Source organism: Pristiophorus japonicus, chromosome 2, assembly GCF_044704955.1.
Source record: "Pristiophorus japonicus isolate sPriJap1 chromosome 2, sPriJap1.hap1, whole genome shotgun sequence".
NCBI classification, from domain to species: domain Eukaryota; kingdom Metazoa; phylum Chordata; class Chondrichthyes; family Pristiophoridae; genus Pristiophorus; species Pristiophorus japonicus.
The window spans coordinates 197,281,748-197,303,701 of record NC_091978.1 but is presented as its reverse complement, the minus strand read 5'-3'; the positions used below and the strand labels follow the sequence as shown (position 1 = coordinate 197,303,701).

Genomic DNA, 21,954 nt, shown 5'->3' with positions numbered 1-21,954 from the left:
TTGAGATCTGGTGTAGGTTGGTGCAGGTACACCTGGCTTTACCAGGCATACCTTGCAGATGGGGCAGATGTGGGACCCACCAGGTTAGAATTAGGCTCAGGTTATTGCCTGGATTCCCTAAATTGGTGGCCAGAAATGTTTGTGTTTTGTGCAAAAATTAATAGCAAAATCAGCAAATGGATTGAAAGCTAGCCTAGTAACAGTAATCATGGATTAGGAATGTTATGTATGTGAACCTTACGCGTGTGTAAGATTTGCCACTAGGGGGCACACCTGTGGCAGAACTATGGGTCACCTGTGCACCCTGGAGCAAGCAAGTATAAAAGGCAGTCCACCACGCTGCTGCCTCACTTTGGAGTTATATTAGAGAGACCCAGGTCACAATGGTTTGAGCTTACAACACAGTCTCCTGGAGCTATTCTGAACATAACAACTGGCGACGAGTTAGAGATCATGAACTTTCACGCAAAAATGGCTGCCGTTGGTATTCTTGAGAGATTTGTTGAGTGATGATTGGGAAGCCTTCGTTGAGCATCTTGACCAATACTTAGTGTAAAACGAGCTGGACACGGCTGAGACGGAGACGAAGTGCAGGGCGATTCTCCTCACCGCATGTGGGTCATTGGTATATGACCTCCTCAAAGATCTACTGGTCCCAGACAAACCAACGGACAAGACTTACACAGAGTTGTGTACGCTGGCTCGGGAACACCTCCAGCCGAAGGAGAACATCTTAATGGCCAGGTATCGCTTTTATACACACCATTGCTCCGAGGGCCAGAACGTGGCGAGCTTTGTCGCCGAACTAAGACACCTTGCGGGACAGTGCAAATTTGCAGGATCTTTGGGGGAAATGTTGCGGGACATTTTCGAGCTCGGAATTGGCCACGAGGTCATCCTCCACAAACTACTGTCTGCCGAATCCTTAGATCTGAGCAAGGCCATCACGATAGCTCAGGCCTTCATATCCACGAGCGACAACACAAAACAGATATCTTCACAGAATCGACAAGTACTGTGCATAAAATAATGCCTTCAGTAGGCAGAACTGTACATGGTAGGGCCCACACGACCGCAGGGGTTAGGCCTAGGGTGACTCAGAGGCCACTGTGGAGCGCTAATGTGAATCCATTAACACTATGCTGGCGCTGCAGGGGCAATCACAGAGCCCATCAATGTTGATTCAAACACTGTGTGCAAGGGCTGTGGAACAATGGGGCACCTCCAGCGAATGTGCAAGCGACCTCAGACTCACCACGTGGCAGAGTCAGCAGAGAGTGACTGATCCAGCGTGAATGTGCAGGAGAGGCAACTCAACCGGAGGATGAGGAGGAAGTGTATGGGGTACACACCTTCAATACCAAAAGCCCTCCGATAATGTTAAAAGTTAAACTTAACGGCATTCCAGTCTCCATGGAATTGGACATGGGAGTGAGTCAATCAATTATGAGCCAGAAGGCATCTGAGAAACTGAAGTAACAAGGCACAAAAGCCAAAATTGAGCCCGATTCACACTACACTGCGCACTTACACCAAAGAACTCATACCTGTTATTGGCAGTGCGGCAGTGAAAGTATCGTACGATGGAATGGTGCATGATTTACCACTGTGGGTTGTACCAGGCGATGGCCCAACGCTGTTCGGCAGAAGCTGGCTAGGAAAGATCTGATGGAACTGGGACGACATCAAAGCACTGTCCTCGGTGGACGACACCCCGTGCGCCCAGGTGCTAAACAAATTCCTGCCGTTATTTGAGCCAGGCATCAGCAACTTCACAGGTGCCAAAGTGCCGATCCATCTTGTTCCTGGGGCACAGCCAGTTCATCACAAGGCCCGAGCAGTCTAATATGTGATGCGAGAGAAAGTCGAAATTGAGTTGGACAGACTTCAATGAGAGGGAATCATATCGCCAGCAGAGTTCAGCGAGTGGACCCATCCAATTGTGCCGGTGCTAAAGAGCGATGGGACGGTCAGAATCTGCGGGGACAACAAGGTGATGATCAACCGAGTCTCATTACAGGACCAGTACCCACTACCCAAAGCGGAGGACTTATTCGCAACACTAGCAGGGGTAAAATCATTCACCAAGCTAGACCTAACCTCTGCTTACATGACACAGGAGCTGGCTGAACCGTCAAAGAAATTGACGTGCATCAACACACACAGAGGACTGTTCATGTACCACAGATGCCCCTTTGGAATTCGCTCGGCTGCAGCCATCTTCCAGAGGAACATGGAGAGTCTGCTGAAATCGATTCCATGCACCGTGGTGTTCCAAGATGACATCTTGATCACTGGTCGCAATACCACCGAACACTTGCACAACCTGGAAGAGGTTTTAAAGCGATTGGACAGAGTGGGACTCAGGCTGAAACGCTCCAAGTGTGTTTTCCTGGTGCCAGAGGTCGAATTTCTGGGGAGAAAGATTGCGGCGGACGGCATCAGACCCACAGACTCCAAGACAGAGGCCATCAAGAATGCACCCAGACCACAGAATGTGACAGAGCTGCGTTCGTTCTTGGGACTCCTCAATTACTTTGATAACTTTCTACCGGGGTTGAACACTTTGCTGGAACCCTTGCATTTGTTGCTACGCAAGGGTGACAACTGGGTTTGGGGTAAATCTCAAGAGACAGCCTTTAATAAGGCCAGAAACCTGCTATGCTCGAACAAGTTACTTGTATTGTATGACCCATGTAAACGCTTAGTACTAGCATGTGATGCGTCATCATACGGGACTGATTATGTGTTACAGCAAGCCAATGTGTCAGGCAAACTGCAACCGGTTGCACATGTGTCCAGAAGTTTATCCAAGGCTGAAAGAGCCTACAGTATGGTTGAGAAAAAAGCGTTGGCTTGTGTATACGAGGTTAAGAAAATGCACCAATATCTATTTGGTCTCTGGTTCGAGCTCGAAACCGACCACAAACCGCTTACTTCACTGCTCTCAGAAAGCAAAGTTATCAACATCCAAAGATGGGCACTAACATTGTCGGCATATGACTATGTTATCCGCCACAGACCAGGCACTGAGAATCACGCTGACGCCCTCAGTCGGCTGCCATTGCCCACCCGCAGACTTGCTTTTGGTAATGGATGCTTTTGAGAGCGAGGGATCACCAGTCACGGCTCACCAGATCAGGAACAGGACCAGCCAAGACCCCCTGCTATCATTAGTAAAAAGCTGCATCCTCAATGAGAGCTGGTAGGAGGTTCTTGGGGCAATGCAAGATGAGATTAAGCCTTTCTACCGACGCAAGGACGAACTGATTGTCTCCTATGGGGGAATCGCGTGATTTTGCCCAAAAAGGGCAGGGAAACATTTATATGCGACCTACACAGTACCCACCCAGGCATAGTCATGATGAAGGCTATCGCCAGGTCGCACGTCTGGTGGCCCGGCATTGACTCCGAATTAGAGTCACGTGTACACCAATGCAACACTTGCTCACAGCTGAGCAACGCACCCAGGGAGGCCCCCCTGAGCCTGTGGTCATGGCCCTCCAAACTGTCGTCCAGGGTCCACGTAGATTTCGCTGGCCCCTTTCTAGGGAAGATTTTTCAAGTAGCAGTGGACGCTTACTCAAAATGGATTGAATGTATAATAATATCATGGATGTCCACTGGCACCATTGAAAGCCTTAGGGCCATATTCGCCACCCATGGTTTGCCCGATGGACCATGTTTCACCAGCTCAGAATTCAACGAGTTCATGACCCGCAATGGCATGAAGCATGTCAGGTCTGCCCCATTTAAGCCCGCATCCAACGGCCAAGCGGAACGGGCAGTCCAATCCATCAAGCAAAGCTTGAGATGCGTAACGGACGGCTCACTGCAGACCCGGTTATCTAGGGTCCTGCTCAGCTACCGGACGCGCCCCACTCACTCACCGGGGTTCCCCCGGCAGAATTGTTAATGAAGAGAGCACTCAAAACCAGGCTCTCCTTAGTCCACCTGGATCTCAATGATCACATAGAAACCTGGTGGCACAGGTATAACATGTACCATGATCGCGCGGCGGCCTCGCGTGACATTGAGATCAATGATTCGATGTTTGTTCCAAATTACGGTCATGGTCCCAAGCGGATTGCTGGCACTGTCTTAGCCAAGGAGGGGAATAGAGTGTTTGTTGTGAAATTGTTGAATGGGCAAACGTGTAGGAAGCACCTGGATCAGACCAAACTGCGATTCACGGACAACCAAGAACAGTTTGAAGAAGACCCTACCATCTATAATCCACCAACACACACCCAACCAACAATTGACCTCGCTGTCAACCACGAGGATGAACCCACCTTGCCCGACAGTCCGATCAGACCAGCCGCGCTGCCGTGCAGCAATGATCCGACCAACTCACCCATGCCAGGATTTCAACTCAGGCGATCGATCAGGAAACGCAGACCGCCAGATCGCCTCAACCTGTAAATAACTTGTACTCAAGAATTTTGGGGGGGGAAAGTGATGTTATGTATGTGAACCTCACCTGTGTGTAAGACTTGCCATTAGGGGGCACATTTGTGGGAGACCTATGGGTCAACCTGTGTACCCTGGAGCAAGCGGGTATAAAAAGCAGTCCACCACGCTGCTGCCTCAATTTGGAGTTATATTAAAAAGAGACCCAGGTCACAATGGTTTGAGCTTACAACATAGTCTCGTGGAGTTATTCTGAACATAACAGGGAATAAATGGAAAAATCTTGTCTGGCAGGCCATAACTAGCAGAGCTAACAAAGGATCTACTGGTGCATACTGAGAGTTTCCTACTGTTCACATTGTTCATTAACAAAATGGAAGAGGGCACCTCTTGCAATACAAAACTTATTCATGATATCTTAAGTTACATAGAGAGCTGATGACCTTCAAAGACATTGATAATCTTCAATGAGGTCTGGGAATTGGGTCAAAGAATGGCACATGGAATTAACGTTAATAATGTGCAAATTTGTACAGGCAGGCCTAATTGCTCCTACATTACAAATGGTGACGACACTTCAAAAAGTGCTTAATTGGCTGTAAAGCGCTTTGGGACATCCAGTGGCTGTGAAAGGTGCTCTATAAATGCAAGACTTTTTTTCTTTCTGTTTAAGCGCCTACCTTTTTGCATAGAGGACACATCAAAGAACAGAGATAATTAAAGTTATGCATATTGCAAAAGAAAACATGAAAGACACGTACACAATATCTATTAGTAAAGAAAGGAAAATGGATTTAGCTATTCATTGGAAATATCTGGTCACTGAGAAGTGCTACCAATTACTAACTGTAAAATGCCACTTGTGGGTATTATATAAATTGAAACAAGTTATTCTAATCTTAATTGCATCATTGTGAGGCAACATTTGGATTACTATACATAATTTTGGGGACCCTACCATCAACAGGATATTGATGTGTCAAAGAGGATTCAAGGAGGTACAGATACATAGTGATTGGTGTGACTTTACCATTGGTAGAAATTCAGCCATGATCTTACTGAATGGCAGAGCAGGCTCGAGGGGCCATATGGCCTACTCCTGGTCCTATTTCTTAGGCCAGTTATACCATTTATAGTGCATCAGTGTGCCACAGCTGTAGTGAGGTTTTCCATGTCAATTTTAAGAAAATGCTACAAAACATCTCAAGGAGCTTTGGCTTTGCAACAATTACATTACAACTGCGACACACGCGCACGCACACAACCAGCGCTTTACCTGGCTAGAGTGTTATGGAGAACCTATATTGTTTCAAGTGAGTGAAACCTACCTACACAATAAGGCCATAGGTAGAGTAGATGGGGAGAAACAGTAACCAGAGGGCATAGGTTTAAAATAATTGTCAAAAAATACATGGGGGAAATGAGGAGAATTTCTTTTTACGGAGCGAGTTGTTATGATCTGGATTGCACTGCCTGAAAGGGTGGTGGAAGCAGATTCAATAGTAGCCTTCAAAAGAAGAAATTTTCAGGGCTACAGGGAAAGAGCAGGGGAGTGAGACTAATTGGTAGCTCTTCAAAGAGCCAGTATGGGCACGGTGAGCCTCCTCTGTGCTGTATCATTTTATGTTTCTAGAAGTGAGATTGTGCTGTCGAGCATGTGTAAGTAGGGTGAATACATTACTTTCCTTTTTATACAGAAATTAGTAAAGAGTGCAAGATTTTTTTTTTTAAAACTGAAGCATACTTTAGTTTTTGGTGATAAACAAGGCATCAGTGTTCAGAGCTTTGTAGAAATTTACCTCATTCTTTCCAGGTTTGCCTGGGTATAATCCAACCTCATACAGCATTCCAAGATTGTGTGATGCATCCAGACTTCCCATTTTCATTGCTTTTTCCCAGTACTCCACAGCTTTGACATAGTCCTTCTTAAAGGTTTCATAATACCATCCCAAACCATTAAGTGCTTCGTGTGATCCCTGTTTCAATAATAAATTAAATGAATACTTGTAATCACAAAAAATGTACCATCTTAATAATTTCTACTTGAACACAACCTTTTCCTCTTCGGAACTTGTTTTCAAATCAAAAGCAGGTCGATTGGATGAAAGTCTTTTCTTTTCTGTGTCCACGAAGGATCCAAAATTAAAGTAATCTAGCCCATCCTGGAGCATAAAAGGTGCATTAGCCCAGCATTATTTTGTCACCCATACTTAAATAGGTCATAAGGACAGACAGTATGAAATATTGAAAATGGCACGGATCTGGAAAAGAGGAGACTAAGAGGAGATTGGATAGAGACCTTTAAAAAATGACGGTAGTTGATAGGGTCTGTGTATAGAAATTGTTTCCACTTGCAGTTGAGTCCAGAACAAGGGGCATAAATGTAAGATAGCCATTAACAGAAAAAATAAGAATTTAGGAAGAATTTCTTTACACAAGGAGAATGTGGAACTCCTATGGAGTGGTTTTAGCAGATAGCACTGACACATTTAAGGGGAGGCTGAAGTATAAATGAGGGAGAAGGGAATAGAGGGATATGGGGACAGGGTGGGAAGAAGTAATGGGGAGGGGGGTTGCTTGGGCGACGTATAAATACTGGTGAAGACCAGTTGGACAGATTTGCCTGTTTCTGTGCAAAAGGTTCTATATAATTCTATGTAATAGAGAACGCTTTTTGACATTTGTGATTATATCATATTGTGAGTACGATGAACACTAGGAATGCTTGATTACTGCATGATTAGCAAGTCTTTCAGTGTAAAATTCATATAGATGAAAAAAAAAGTTGAACACATATCTGTAGTTACATTGTGTTAATATATCTTACCTTGGAAGCTGCTTCACTGATTAGTCTTAAGCCTAATTCTGTATCTTTTTTCACTCCCTTGCCCTAAAAAGTTTTAAAACACAGTAGAGTTAATACTGCTCCTAGGCCTGGCTAAGGTGGCCATCAACAGATCCAGGTCCGACTGCCTACCTCTCTTCCGCAGCTATGTTTGCACCCGGATGTCCCTGGAGATGGAGCATGCAGTGTGCACCGGTACGCTCGTGGCCTTCCTTAGTACAACAGCCGTTAAGAATGCTACTATTGAGCTAAACATAGCTTACAAAGGGTTAAATTCACCAGATGGCAGTGCTGGGAGATGTTGATTGGCATTCAGATGGGGTGTCTGAACCAACATGCTGAAGACAATCGGCCCAACATTGCCCAAGCCATTTTGTCGGCGCACTGACCTCAAGCACGCCAACTTTGCACGCTGGAAACGGCGCCGGGAAAAACTCGCCCCATCCTGGCCGCTGTTGACAGTCCCCGGAGTCCTGGCGTGGCGTTGATGGTGAAGTGGGGCGCGGAGCCAAACGCCCACGCCGGAAACAGTGCCGGCACCTGCACGCATGAGCAGTGGTGCTGGCCGCAACTTGTGCAATAGAGAGAGAAAACTTGGCACTCTGCCGTTTTTAAAGAGCATCGCAGCTTCTCCGGTCGATCGGCGGGCTCTCCCCCCACCCCTCCCCGATGAAACGCGCAGAACCAGCAGCTTCTCCGGTCGATCGGCGGGCTCTCCCCCCACCCCTCCCCGATGAAACGCGCAGAACCAGCAGCTTCTCCGGTCGATCGGCGGGCTCTCCACCCACGCCACCCCCCCACCGATGAAACGTGCAGACCCAGTAGTTGCAACTTCTCTGGTCCACAAGCTTGCACTTCTCCAGTGCGTCTTCCCTCCCCTATCCCAGGCCGAATGGCCTCACGCACAGGCTAGACCGCTGCCTTTCCTGGGCAGACTTTAAAGATAAGGTAGGGTTTACTTATTTTTTTATTGTATTTTATTGGTTTGAGCTTTTCCTTAATGTTTGCTGCTTGGTTGTTGAGGTCCTCCCCAGTTCCCTTCCCTCACCTATCCCTGCCCTAATGTCTGCTGAATGTGCACTGCTTTTACTTAACTGCCCACAAGGTTTTTCAGAGCTGACCCAAGTTGATTTGGAGTACATTTTTGCTGGCCAAAGTGGCATAAATGGCCAAAACTGGCGTAAGTGTATGGGAACGCCCCCTTTTGAAAAAAAAAACTGACCTAAAAAAAAAATCATACCTAACTGACTTACTCTGGAGCAAATTTTTGAGGGCAGCCGAACTTGAGGAGAACGCTCCATAATCCCTCATGATTGACAATGTCGAAGGCCTTTGAGAGGTCAAAGGCGGCCATGTATAGAGGTTGGTGCTGTTCCCTGCATTTCTCTTGAATTTGACGCGCGGTGAAGATCATGGCCATTGTGCCTCTTAGTGGCCGGAATCCGCATTACGACTCTGGGAGGAGCTCTTAGCCACAGGGAGAAGGCGATTGAGGAGGATTCTTGCGATGACTTTCCCTGTGGCAGACAGCAGGGAAACTCCTCTGTAATTACCACAATCGGCCTTGTTCCCTTTCTTGAAGATGGTCATGATTACGGTGTCTCAGAGATCCACTGGCATGCTCTCCTTCCAAATCAGAGAAATGAGATCATGTTTTCACACCAATAGTGTTTTTCTGCCATGTATTAGTGCTTCGGCGGGGATTCCATCTGTTCCCGAGGCTTTGTTGTTGTTCAGTTCTTGGATGGCCTTTTCAACCTCCTGCTGGGCTGGGGTAGTGCTAAGGTGGTGGCGAGTAGCATGCTGCGGGTTGGAGTCGAGGACACGCGTGTCGAAGACAGGGTCTCGGTTAAGGAGATCTTTGAAGTGCTCCTTCCAGCGGGCACTGACTGCCTCTTTGTCCTTGAAGAGTACCTCTCCGTTCACGGCTCGCAGTGGGGTAGGACCTTGAGTGCTTGGGCTGTAGGTGGTCTTGACTGCGCTAAAGAATCCACGCATTTCGTGGTTGTCGGTTAGTTGCTGGATCTCCTACGCTTTCTCCACCCACCGTCTGTTCTTTAGGTTGCGAGTTTTTTGTTGGGCCTCGGCCTTCAGATGTCTGTAGAGCTGCATTCTTGTTATCGAGTTGTGTTGCTGTTTCCAGTTCAAGAATACCTTGCACTTGCGGCTTATTAGCTCCTGGATCTCCTAGTCGTTCTTGTTGAACCAGTCTTTGTGTTTCCTGACCAAGATTCTCTACACAAGTGCTAATTACAAAGGCCTTGAGGGCAGACCAAGCACTGTGGACATTCTGCGTCTCTGGATCACTGGGAGTTGCCAGAATGGTAGTGAGGCGCTGGCTGAATAGGGCTCTCTTAGCAGAGTCTTTGAGTGCTCCAGCGATGATTTTCCTGCGGGCATGGTTTCTTGATGGTGATGACAGAGCAGATTAGGTGGTGGTCCATCCGGCAGTTGTCAGCTCCTATCATGGCACAGGTGCTGCGCAAGTCCTTGTGGTCCCTTGCTCAGACGATGACATAGTCGAGCAGATGCCAGTGCTTGGAGCGAGGGTGTTGCCATGAAGCCTTGTACTTGTTTCTCTGATGGAACAAGGTGTTGGTTATGACAAGGCCATGTTCTAAGCATTTCATCAGGAGGAGGGTACTGTTCGAGTTGGTTTTTCCTACTCCTCTTTGCTGATCACACCTCCCCAGAGGACTGTGTCCTTTCCAACTCTGGCGTTAAAGTCGCCAAGGAGGATCAGCTTGTCGCCCGTTGGGACTCGGGACAGGGATTGTTCAAGGTCAGAGTAGAAAACATAGAAACTTAGAAAATAGGTGGAGTAAGCCATTCGGCTCTTCGAGCCTGCACCGCCATTCAATAAGATCATGGCTGATCATTCACTCAGTACCCCTTTCCTCCTTTCTCTCCATACTCTTTGATCCCTTTAGCCGTATGGGCCATATCTAACTCCCTCTTGAATATACCCAATGAACTAGCAACAACAACTCTCTGCGGTAGGGAATTCCACAGGTTAACAATTCCTCTTTGGTCTCATCTGTAGCTTCCAGTGTTGGGGCATACGCACTGATGACTGTAGCGCACTGGTTCTGGGCTAGGCTGAACTGAAGAGTCATGAGACGTTCGCTTAACCCGCAAGGGAGCCTGAGATGGCCAACTAACTCATTTCTTATGGCGAAGCCTACCCCATGGAGGCGGTATTTTTTCCCAGAAGAAGCTGTAACCACCACCTTGTTCCTTGAGCTAGCCTTCCCCTGCCTGCTGGGTCCCACTTAGGGCGGCGATATCTACATCGAAACGTCTGAGTTCCCGGGCAATGATAGCAGTATGGCGTTCCGGTCTGTTGCTGTTGGGGTTGTCCATGAGGGTCCTGACGTTCCACGTCCCGAACTTCATCTTAAAGGGTGGAAGATGCCTGTGCGTGTATTTTTTATTTTTTTTTAAAACGTGGGGTGGCCGTTGCACACCAACTACCACATGGGCTTGACAGAGCAAGGGGATCCAAGAAGATTGGAGACCAGGCTTTGCTGCATGGGCCTAATTCATACACACACACATACTCCGACTGTCCTCCAGTCCTCTCTCCCTGGGATTCATAGGACACAGTGTAGTCCTCACGACCTCGCTGTTGGCCCGTGTTGCTCCTTCCCTGGGCCACTCCTGGGACTCGACTTTGGCGCTCCTAGGTCCTGACCTCGCCACTGTTCCAGGCCTCCACTCCTCTCCGGTGCTGACCTCCGCTCTTCTCCGCCACAGCCTCCGCTCCCGACCTCTGCTCCTCCGGCTCCTGGGTCCCAACCCCTCCACTGAGCTTGGCCTCGCTCCAAGGCATGCTACCAATCAGCTAGCTGGATTCTGGCGACGTCGATTTTGTTGCCGTCTTCGCTTTTGTCGCCCTCTCGGGATGACTCGCGCTTATTCCTGCAGTGGCTAGCTCCTCCTTCATCCACCGCTGCCAGTGGTGGTGTTCCCTTCCAGGTCGGGTCAGGTCAGATATTGAAGCAGTACACTTGTGAAAGACAGGAATATTTGGCTCCGGTCACAAGGGAGGACTATGGTTACACCTACGAGTCATGTTATCATACAATCAGATACAGAGCAGTGTGGGTCAACTCTAACAGAAGTAAAATACTCAGACCATTTATGGGAGCAACTGAATCCAATGTACCCAAGAAGCTATTGACAGTAGTCCCGAATTTGTAACACCTACCTTGAAAAGAAAAAGTCCATACTCGTATAACGACAGTGGGTCTCCTGTCTCAACTGCACTTCTCGAATACCATTTCAATGCAGCTTTCACATCACGTGTCACACCCTGTTGTCCCCAGTAAAGCATTCTTGCAAGTTTTTGCTGCAAGTATTAATAACATTTTATTTGGCTAAAATAGAATGATTAAACCAGATTAAATCGTAAATCAATTAAAAAAAATTACTAAAATAATGGGCCCAAGTTTCCACAGGATAAAAAACGGGCACCCCCCACCCCCCCGAGCTGGGCGCCCGTTTTTCGCGCCTAAAACGGCGCCAGAAAAAAAACGCGCTATTCTCGAGCGCTTTGCAGCTCCTTGTCTGTTTGGCGCGGCGCCCAGGGGGGCGGAGCCTACACTCGCGCCGATTTTGTAAGTGGGAGAGGGCGGGTACTATTTATATGAGTTTTTTTCCTGCCGGCAATGCTGCGTGTGCGCGTTGGAGCGTTCGCGCATGCTCAGTGTGAAAAAATACATTGGCACTCAGCCATTTTTGTAGTTCTTTGTAGCTGTTTAATTTTTGAACATTTTTTAATAAAATCACATTGCCATTAGCACATCAGCACTGAGGCTACCCTTCTCACTGTCTCCTTCCCCTACCTCCCCTCCGCGGCAACAAACGGCTGTCTCCTTCCCCTCCCTCCCCTCCACAACAACAAACCGCTTTCTCCTTTTCCCCCCCCGCCCCTCCCCCTCCCGCTCAGCGGCAACGAACGGCTGCAGAATTCTCCCTGGCTGAAGCACTTTCACACAGGTAGGAAGATGGTTTATTTAATCTTTTCTTTGCTTATAAATGTTTATTCAGGTTGGATTTATTTGTATAATATTTGTAGAAGTATAAATAAGGATTTATTGTAGAATTTAATGAGTTCCCTTCCCCCCCACCTCGTTCTGGACGCCTAATTTGTAACCTGCGCCTGATTTTTTAATGTGTAGAACAGGTTTTTTCAGTTCTACAAAAATTTTCACTTGCTGCATTCTACTTTAGTTTGGAGTACGTTTTCACTGTGAAAACTTTGAAATCAGGCGTCAGTGGCCGGACACGCCCCCTTTTGAAGAAAAAATTCTGTTCCAAACTAGAACTGTTCTACCTGACTAGAACTGCAGAAAAAAAAATGTGGAGAATTGCGATTTCTAAGATAGTCCGTTCTCCACCAGTTGCTCCTAAAAATCAGGCGCAAATCATGTGGAAACTTGGGCCCATAGTTACTATTTTTCAAGTGTATTCACTGAGTTAAAGTATAATGGCCTGGATTTTGTGGTGGAAAATGGGTCGCTGCACACGGTGAAGACATTGTCATCACCGGCATAGCAGCTCAGGGCGCTAGCGGCAGAAGCGGGAGGCTACCGGTTTGCGCCTCTGCTAAATCCCACGGAGTTTCTAACTCACTCTCGTGCCCCAGGCGAGAAGTCGCTGGCGCCCCATTAACACAAATGACGCAATTTCTCCAAGGTCTTTTATTCATTTATAATCTCCAGAAAGGGAAAAAGACAAATCCTCATTACTAGAGCCTTCCAGGATAAACATCTATACTTTCAGTTTTGAGTTTTTTTAAAGCTTATACTGCACATAAATGGCAAAAAACAAATAATTTTATCAATGTAGCAACCACTTTCTCTGAACCTTTCATGGACAAATTCATACTTTTCATGGACAAAATCCCAAAATGCTTCCATTTCTGGCCTTAAGTTTTTTAAATTGCTTGCATTTGTCAGGAACTATCCCCTTATGTTGTGGAACCAGGCCCTGCGTCTGTTTCCACCAGCCATAACACTGTCGTACATAATTGCTGGACAATTAGCCCAACTCTGTGCCAGCCATTAGGTTTTATGATCGGTGCGGTGTTGGTGTGGATAATCTATCAAGTCGGAACTTGACAGATTGCAAGTTTGGGATTTAGTGCATGCAGGAAATCCTGAACCTGCTGTGCATTTCAAAAGGTGGCATGGGGGCATACTCAGAGTACGTCATCATACCCACTACAAATTCTGGCCCAATATTTTTGCTCTAGTTGAGCAACACTGAAACTCAGATTTACTTCCTGTGCTCAATTTAGTCACAATATATTTTAAGTTGGAAAGTATTCCAATTATTTGTACAAATCCATCTTCTTCATCATCAACAACTTGTATTTATATATAGCCTTTAACGTAGAAAAATATTCCAAGGTGCTTCAGAAAGGTGTAATCCAAAATTTATGGATGCTGAACTAATGGAGGAGATATTAGAAGTGACCAAAAGTTCGATCAAAGAGGAGGGCTTTAAGGAAGGTCTTAAAAGGTGGACAGAAAGATGGAGAGGAAGATGGGGTTTAGGGAGGGAATTCTACAGTGTGGGGCGTAGGCGGCTAAAAGCACGGCTGCCAATAGTGGGGCAAAATGAGGAATGATGCACAAAAAGCTAGAGTCGGAGGAACAGAGAATTTAGTGGAGGTTGCAGGGCTGGAGAAGGTTATAGAAATAGGGAGAAGCAAGGCCATGCAGGAATCTAAACAAGAGGATTGGAATTTTAAATTTGAGGCATTGGGGGGCATGCGCAAGGACATATTTCATGGGTGAGCGGGTTTGGTGTAGGATAGGATATTAGCAGCAGAGGTTTGGATGAGCTGAAGTTTACAAAGGGTGGAAGATGGGTAGCCAGCTAGGAAGGCACCAGAACAGCCAGGTCTGAGGGTGACAAAACATGGATAAGGGTTTCAGCAGTAGACAGGGTAAGGTGAGGGTGGAGGTAGGTGATGTTATTGACATGCAAGTAGCCAGTCTTGGTAATGCAGAGGATATATGGTTGGAAGCTCAGCTCAGGGTCAAGTCAAATGCCAAGGTAGCAAACAGTCTGGTTCAGCTTGAGACAGTGGCCAGGGAGTGGAAGTGGAATTGGTAGCAAGAGTATAGAGTTTGTGGCAGAGTTGACGACAATGGTTTTGGTCTTCCCAAAGTTTAAATGGATAAAATTGCAGACATCCAAGATTGGATGTTGGAAAAGCAGACCGATGACACAGAGGTAGTGGAGGGGTCAACAAAGATGGTAGAGAGTTACAGATGGGTGTTATAAGCATACACGTGGAAGCTTACCCCATGTCTGCGATGGTGACACAAAGGGGCAGCATGAAGATGAGGAAGAGAAGAGGGCAAAGGATAGATCTTTGAGGGACTCCAGAGGTAATGGTACAGGGGTGGGAAGAGAACCCATCACTGCTACGATTAGATAGGAAAGAGTGGAATCATAGAATGCAGTCCCACTGCACTGAACAATGGAGGAGAGGTGTTGAAGAAGGATGGCGTGGTCGACCATGTCAAAGGCTACTGAGAGAGCAATGAGATATAATGCATGTAATTTGTGACTTTGGTCAGGCCATTTCATCGCTGTGGTGGGCGGAAGTTTGATTGGAGAGATTGGATTTGGGAAGCGACAACAGGTTCAAGGGCTTTGGAGAGGAATGGGAGGTTGGAAGAGGGGTATTAGTCTGCAAGGACAGAGGGATTGACAGTCATTTTGAAAGGAAGGGAACAGTACCCAAGAAGAGGGAACCATTTATAATGTTAGCTAGCATGGGGCACAGGAAGGGAAGTTTAACGGTCATCAGTTTAATGGAAATGGGAGCAGGAGGCAGATCTCATGGACAGGATGAGCTCAAAGTGGACATGAGGCAAAATAGGAAAGAATGTACAGAAAGACACGGGTTTGGGGCAAAGGTCGGGTGGGGAAGGGGGAAGCATAGGGAGGATTGGGGAGAAGCAACAGAGGCAGGTAACCAAATATGAGGCGAGTTTTACGGGGAGGGAGGTTAAAGGAGGATAAGTGGGCAATGAAGAGGAGAGAAGGCAAAGGGGGCGAAGATAGAGATTGAAATCACAGACTGAGGAGTTGTTCAGTGCAAAAGCTGGGGGAGAAAAGGAGGAAGGATATCTTGAGCAGAACTCAGAGTGGAGGTAGAATTTTAAAAGGAGAGACGAGTTGGAATAAGGTGAAGTGTTTTAAGATGGAGAAGGAAGAAAAGAAGGAGGGAGAAGAAACATAAGTAAAATGAGGGATGAGGTCCTACAGGAAGAATTTATGGAGCTAGGAAGAAAATTAAAGGGAAGGACCTCAAAGATAGTAATCTCTGAGTAACTACCGGTACCACGTGCTAATGAGTACAAGAATAGAAGGATAGAGAGGATGAACACGTGGCTGGAAAATTGGTGTAGGAGGGAGGGCTTTAAATTCTTGAGGCATTGGGACCATTTGTGGAGGAGATGGGACCTGTACAAATCGGACGGGTTGCACCTCAACAGCGTCGGAACCAATATCCTCGCGGGGAGTTTTGCTAGTGCTGTTGGGGAGAGTTTAAACTAGCTTGGCAGGGAGATGGGAACCTGAGAACAAATTCAATAGTGAAGGAAGTAAAGTAGAAGTTGGATAGCAAGAATCTAGAAAGCGAATCTGTAAGACAGAGGAAACAGGGCTTAGTATGTAGTAAGCAAGGAGGTCTTCCTGTGCTATATGGTATATACTTTAATGCAAGGAGTATAGCGAATAAGAGCACAGGTAGACACTTGGGAGTATGACATTATAGCCATTACAGAAACATGGCTGAAAGAGGGGCAGGTTTGGCAGATTAATATTCCTGGCTACAGGATTTTTAGACAAGATAGAGAGGGGGGTAAAAGTGGGGGGGGGGGTGGGGAGGTTGCGGTACTGATTAAATAAACTATTACAGTGGTGAGGAGGGATGATATGCTAGAGGGATCATCAAATGAGGCCATATGAGTTGAATTGAAAAATAAAAAAGCAGCGATCACACTGCTGGGAGTGTATTATAGACCCCCCAAACAGTGGGAGGGAGATAGAGGAGCAAATATGTATGCAAATTGTTGTTAAGTCTAAAACCCATAGGATAGCAATAGTAGGGGATTTTAACTATCCAAATATTGATTGGGACAAATTTAGTGTGAAGGGTATAGAGGGTGCGGAATTCTTGAAATGCATTCAAGAGAACTTTTTTAGTCAGTATGTAGCAAGCCCAACATGAGAGGGGGCTGTCTTGGAATTAATTTTGGGGAATGAAGCTGGGCAAGTTGAAGGGGTATTAGTGGGGGAGAATTTGGGTGCCAGTGACCATAATTCAGTCAGATTCAAGTTGGTTATGGATAAGGACAAGAATAGGCCTGGAATAAAAGTTCTGAATTGGGGAAAAGCTAATTTTTCTAAATTAAGGAGTGATTTGGCCATAGTGGACTGGAAACAGCTACTTGTGGGTAAATCAGTGTCGGAACAGTGGGAGGCATTTAAGGAAGCGATCCGGAAGGTTCAGGCCAAATATGTGCCCTTAAAGAAAAAAGCTGGGAAAAATAATTCTAGAGCCCCCTGGATGTCTAGGGACTTACAGGAGAGGATTAAGAAAAAAAGGAATGCTTATGTCACATATCAATGGCTAAATACTTCAGAATCTTTGGAGGAATATAGAAAGATAAGAGATAAAATTAAAATGGATATTAAGAATGCTAAGAGAGAGCATGAGAAATTCTTAGCCAGCAAAATTAAGGAAAACCCTAAGATGTTCTATAAATATATTAAGAGTAAAAGGGTAACTAAGGAAAGGTGGGGCCTATTAGAGACCATGAGGGTAATCTTTGTGGGAAGGCGGAAGATGTTGGTAGGGTTCTTTACGAATACTTTGCATCTGTTTTCATAAAGGAAAGAGGTAATGCAGATACTGCTATTGAGGAGGAGTGAGATATTCTGGATAAAATAAATATAGTGAGAGAGGAAGTATTCAGGGTTTAGCAGCTTTGAAAGTAGATAAGTCCCTAGGCCCTGATGAAATGCATCCCAAGTTGTTGAGCGAAGTAAAAGAGGAAATAGCAGAGGCCTTGACCATAATTTTCCAGTCCTCTTTGGATCTGGGCATGGTGCCGGAGGATTGGAGGACTGCTAATGTAGTACCCTTGTTTAAGAAAGGAAAAAAGGATAGGCCGAGTAATTACAGGCCTGTCAGCCTAACCTCAGTGCTGAGAAAAAGTTATTGGAAAAAATCCTGAAAGATAGAATAAATCTGCATTTGAATAAGCAACGATTAATTAGGGACAGTCAGCACGGATTTGTTAAGGGAAGATCATGTTTGACTAACCTAATTGAATTTTTTAAGGAGGTAACCAAGAGAGTCAATGAGGGTAGTGCATACGATGTAGTATATATGGACTTTAGCAAAGCTTTTGATAAGGTCCCGCATTGTAGACTGGTCATGAAGTTTCAAGCCCATGGGATCTAGGGCAAAGTGGCAAGTTGGATCCAAAATTGACTTGGAGGTAGAAAGCAAAGGGTAATGATTGATGGATGTTTTTGTGACTGGAAGGATGTTTCCAGTGGGATTCCGCAGGGCTCAGTACTGGGTCCCTTGCTTTTTGTGATATATATCAATGATTTAGATTTGAATATAAGAAGTATGATTAAGAAGTTTGCAGACGACACTAAAATTGGCTGTGTGATTGATAATGAAAGTCATGGACTGCAGGAGGATATCATTCTACTGGTCAGGTGGGCAGAGCAGTGGCAAATGGAATTTAATTCAGAGAAGTGTGAGGTGATGCACTTTGGGAGGACTAATAAGGAAAGGGTATACACATTAAGCGGTAGGCCACTTAATTGTGTAGATAAACAAAGGGACCTTGGAGTGCTTGTCCACAGATCCCTGAAAGTAGCAGGCAAGGTGGATAAGGTGGTTAAGAAGGCATACGGAATGCTTGCCTTTATTGGCTGAGGCATAGAATACAAGAGCAGGGAGGTTATGCTTAAATTGTATAATACTTTGGTTAGGCCACAGCTGGAGTACTGCGTGCAGTTCTGGCTGCCGTATTATAGGAAGGACATGATTGCACTAGAGAGGGTGCAGAGGAGATTTACTAGGATGCTGCTTGGAATGGAGAATCTTAGTTATGAGGACAGATTGGATAGGCTGGGTTTGTTCTCATTGGAACAGAGAAAGTTGAGAGGAGACCTCATCGAGGTGTACAAAATATTGAGGGGCCTGGACATAGTGGATAGTAAGGGTCTATTTCCATTGGTGGAGGGGGTTATTACGAGGGGGCATAGTTTTAAGATGGTTGGTGGAAGGTTTAGAGGCGATTTGAGGTGGGTCTTCTTTACACAGAGGGTTGTGGGGATCTGGAACTCGCTGCCTGGAAGAGTGGTGGATGCAGAAACTGTTATATATGTCAATCTGTAAATATCTTGTTTAACCACAAGAGGGCTCATCCCCTGGAGTCCCAAGGGATCCCACAATCCCTTGGGAGCACCTGTACATAAGGAGGCCTCACAGGCTGGAGAGGCACTCTGGAGACCTGTAATAAAGGACTACGGTCACACATTATTTTAAGCTTACAGTATCTGGTCAGATTCTTTATTCAAGGCATAACAACTGGTGACGAGATACAGATGATGAACCCCACCGCAACAATGCAGAGAACAGTGGGCATCCTGGAGAAATTTTCGGAGGGAAATGATTGGAAAACCTTCATGGAGCGACTCGACCAATACTTCGTGGCCAACGAGCTGGAAGGAGAAGCGAACGCTGCCAAACGAAGGGCGACCCTCCTCACCGTTTGCAGGGCACCAACGTATAGCCTCATGAAAAATCTGCTCGCTCCAGCGAAACCCACAGAGAAGTCGTACGATGATTTGTGCACAATGGTCCGGGAGCATCTAAATCCGATGGAAAGCGTTCTGATGGCGAGGTACTAGTTTTACATGTACAAGAGGTCTGAAGGTCAGGAAATGGAGCCAGGAAGCCAAGCTAAGGCGCCTTGCAGGACATTGCGCATTTGAAGGACACTTAGAGCACATGCTCAGGGACTTCTTTGTACTTGGCATTGGCCATGAAGTAATACTTGGCAAACTTTTGACTGTAGAGATCCCAACCTTGAGTAAAGCCATAGCGATAGCCCAGGCGTTCAGCGCCACCAGTGACAATACCAAGTAAATCTCTCAGCATACGAGTGTGCTGTGAACAAAGTAATGTTGTTTTCGAATCATAACGGACAGGGCAGGGCTCACATACCTGCAGCTGCACATCCGCAGATGTCTGAGAGTCCACCATCAAGGGTGGTGCAAGGCCATTAACACCTTGTTGCCGCTGCGTAGGTGATCATCTTTTCCATTCATACCGCTTCAGAGGATACGTTTGCAAGGGCTGTGAAACAATGGGATACCTCCAACATATGTGCAGGCGAGCTGCAAACCTTGCAAACCACGCAAACCACCATGTTGCAGAGGCGGACAGATCCACGGTGGATCACGACGAACCAGAGCCTCAGACTGAGGAGCAGAGGTCTATGGGCTGCACACATTTACCACAAAGTGTTCCCCGATAATGCTGAAGGTTGAATTAAATGGACTCCCGGTGTCAACGGAGCTGGACACGGGCATGAGCCAGTCCATAATGAGCGAAAAGACTTTCTATAAATTGTGGTGCAGCAAGGCCTCAAGGCCAGTCATGACTCCCATTCGTACTAAACTGAGATCGTACACAAAGGAACTGATTCCCGTAATCGGCAGTGCTACGGTAAAGGTCTCCTACGATGGAGCGGTGCACAATTTACCACTCTGGGTGGTACCGGGCGATGGCCCCACACTGTTCGGCAGGAGCTGGCTGGGAAAGATATGCTGGAACTGGGACGATATCCAAGCGCTCTCGTCCGTCGACGACACTTAATGTGCCCAGGTCCTAAACAAGTTCCCCTCGCTGTTCGAATCGGGCATCTGGAAGTTCCAAGGAGCAAAAGTGCAGATCCACTTGATTGCGGGGGCATGACCCATCCATCACAAGGTGAGAGCAGTGCCGTACATGAGAGAGATGGTGGAGATCAAGTTGGACCGGCTGCAATGAGAGGGCATCATTTTGACGATCAAATTAAACGAGTGGGCCAGTCCGATTGTTCCAATCCTCAAGGAAGACGGCAGAATCTGTGGTGATTACAAAGTAACTATCAATAATTTTTCCTGCAGAATCAATACCCGCTACCAAAGGCAGACGACTTATTTGCGACACTGGCGGGAGGAAAAACATTCACGAAGCTGGACTTGACCTCGGCCTACATGACGCAGGAGCTGGAGGAATCATCGAAGTTCCTCACCTGCATCAACACACACAAAGGTCTCTTAATTTACAACAGATGCCCGTTTGGGATTCGATCAGCCGCGGCGATATTCCAAAGGAACATGGAAAGCTTGTTGAATTCGGTCACATGTACGATATCTTGGTTACAGGTCGGGACATCGTTGAGCATCTGCAGAACTTGGAGGAAGTTCTTAGTCGGCTTAATCGTGTGGGGCTCAGGTTAAAACGCTCGAAGTGCATTTTCCTGGCGCCTGAAGTGGAGTTCCTGGGGAGAAGATTCACGGCAGATGGCATCAGGCCCACCGATTCGAAGACGGAGGTAATCAAGAACACACCAAGGCCACAGAACGTGACGGAGCTGAGGTCGTTTCTAGGACTCCTCAACTACTTTAGTAACTTATTACCCGGTCTCAGCACACTGTTAGAACCACTGCACTCTTTACTGCGTAAAGAAGATGAATGGGTATGGGGTAAAAACCAAGAAAATGCCTTTGAGAAAGCTAGAAATCTGTTATGCTCAAATAAATTGGTTGTGTTGTATGATCCATGTCATCATTTGGTACTAGCATGTGATCCGTCATCATACGGTATCGAGTGTGTACTGCAACAAGCTAATGAATCTGGGAAATTGCAAACAGTTGCTTATGCATCCAGAAAATCTGTCTAAGGCTGAAAGAGCCTACAGCATGATCGAAAAAGAAGCGTTAGTGTGTGTTTATGGGGTAAAGAAAATGCATCAATATCTGTTTGGGCTCAAATTTGAATTGGAAACCGACCATAAGCCACTGATATCCCTCTTTTCTGAAAATAAGGGGATAAATACGAATGCATCGGCCCGCATCCGGAGATGGGCGCTCACATTGTCCGCATACAACTACGCCATCCGCCACAGGCCAGGCACAGAAAACCATGCCGATGCTCTCAGTAGGCTGCCATTGCCCACCACAGGGGTGGAGATGGCAATGTCCGCAGATTTAGTTATGTTAATGGAAGCATTCGAGAGTGAGCAATCACCTGTTACCGCCCGACAGATTAGAATCTGGATGAGCCAGGATCCCATACTGTCCTTAGTAAAAAAACTGTGTGCTCCATGGAAGTTGGTCTAGTGTCCCGTTAGAGATGCAGGAAGAAATAAAGCCATACCAGCGGCGCAAAGATGAAATGTCCATACAGGTAGACTGCCTCCTGTGGGGTAATCAGGTAGCGGTGCCAAAAAAGGACAGGGACACTTTCATTAGTGACCCATGCATTGTAATGATGAAAGCGATAGCTAGATCCCACGTGTGGTGGCCCGGTATCGATGCAGACTTCGAGTCCTGCGTGCACAAATGTAACACATGTTCACAGTTTAAGC

The 21,954-nt window shown here is 46.5% G+C and overlaps 1 protein-coding gene across 4 annotated transcripts in view; it reads right to left on the bottom strand.

The window, feature by feature from the left end:
• The window catches only part of LOC139243146 (protein sel-1 homolog 3-like), a 125,969-nt gene that overhangs the window by 21,317 nt on the left and 82,698 nt on the right, over positions 1-21,954 (bottom strand). For all 4 annotated transcript variants that reach the window (XM_070870713.1, XM_070870710.1, XM_070870712.1 and 1 more), the window contains exons 13-15: positions 11,469-11,609; positions 7,241-7,303; positions 6,213-6,389 (exon numbers count right to left, since the gene is read on the bottom strand). In XM_070870713.1, the coding sequence (XP_070726814.1) occupies positions 6,213-6,389; positions 7,241-7,303; positions 11,469-11,609 (381 nt within the window). The remainder of the gene's footprint in view (positions 1-6,212; positions 6,390-7,240; positions 7,304-11,468; positions 11,610-21,954) is intronic.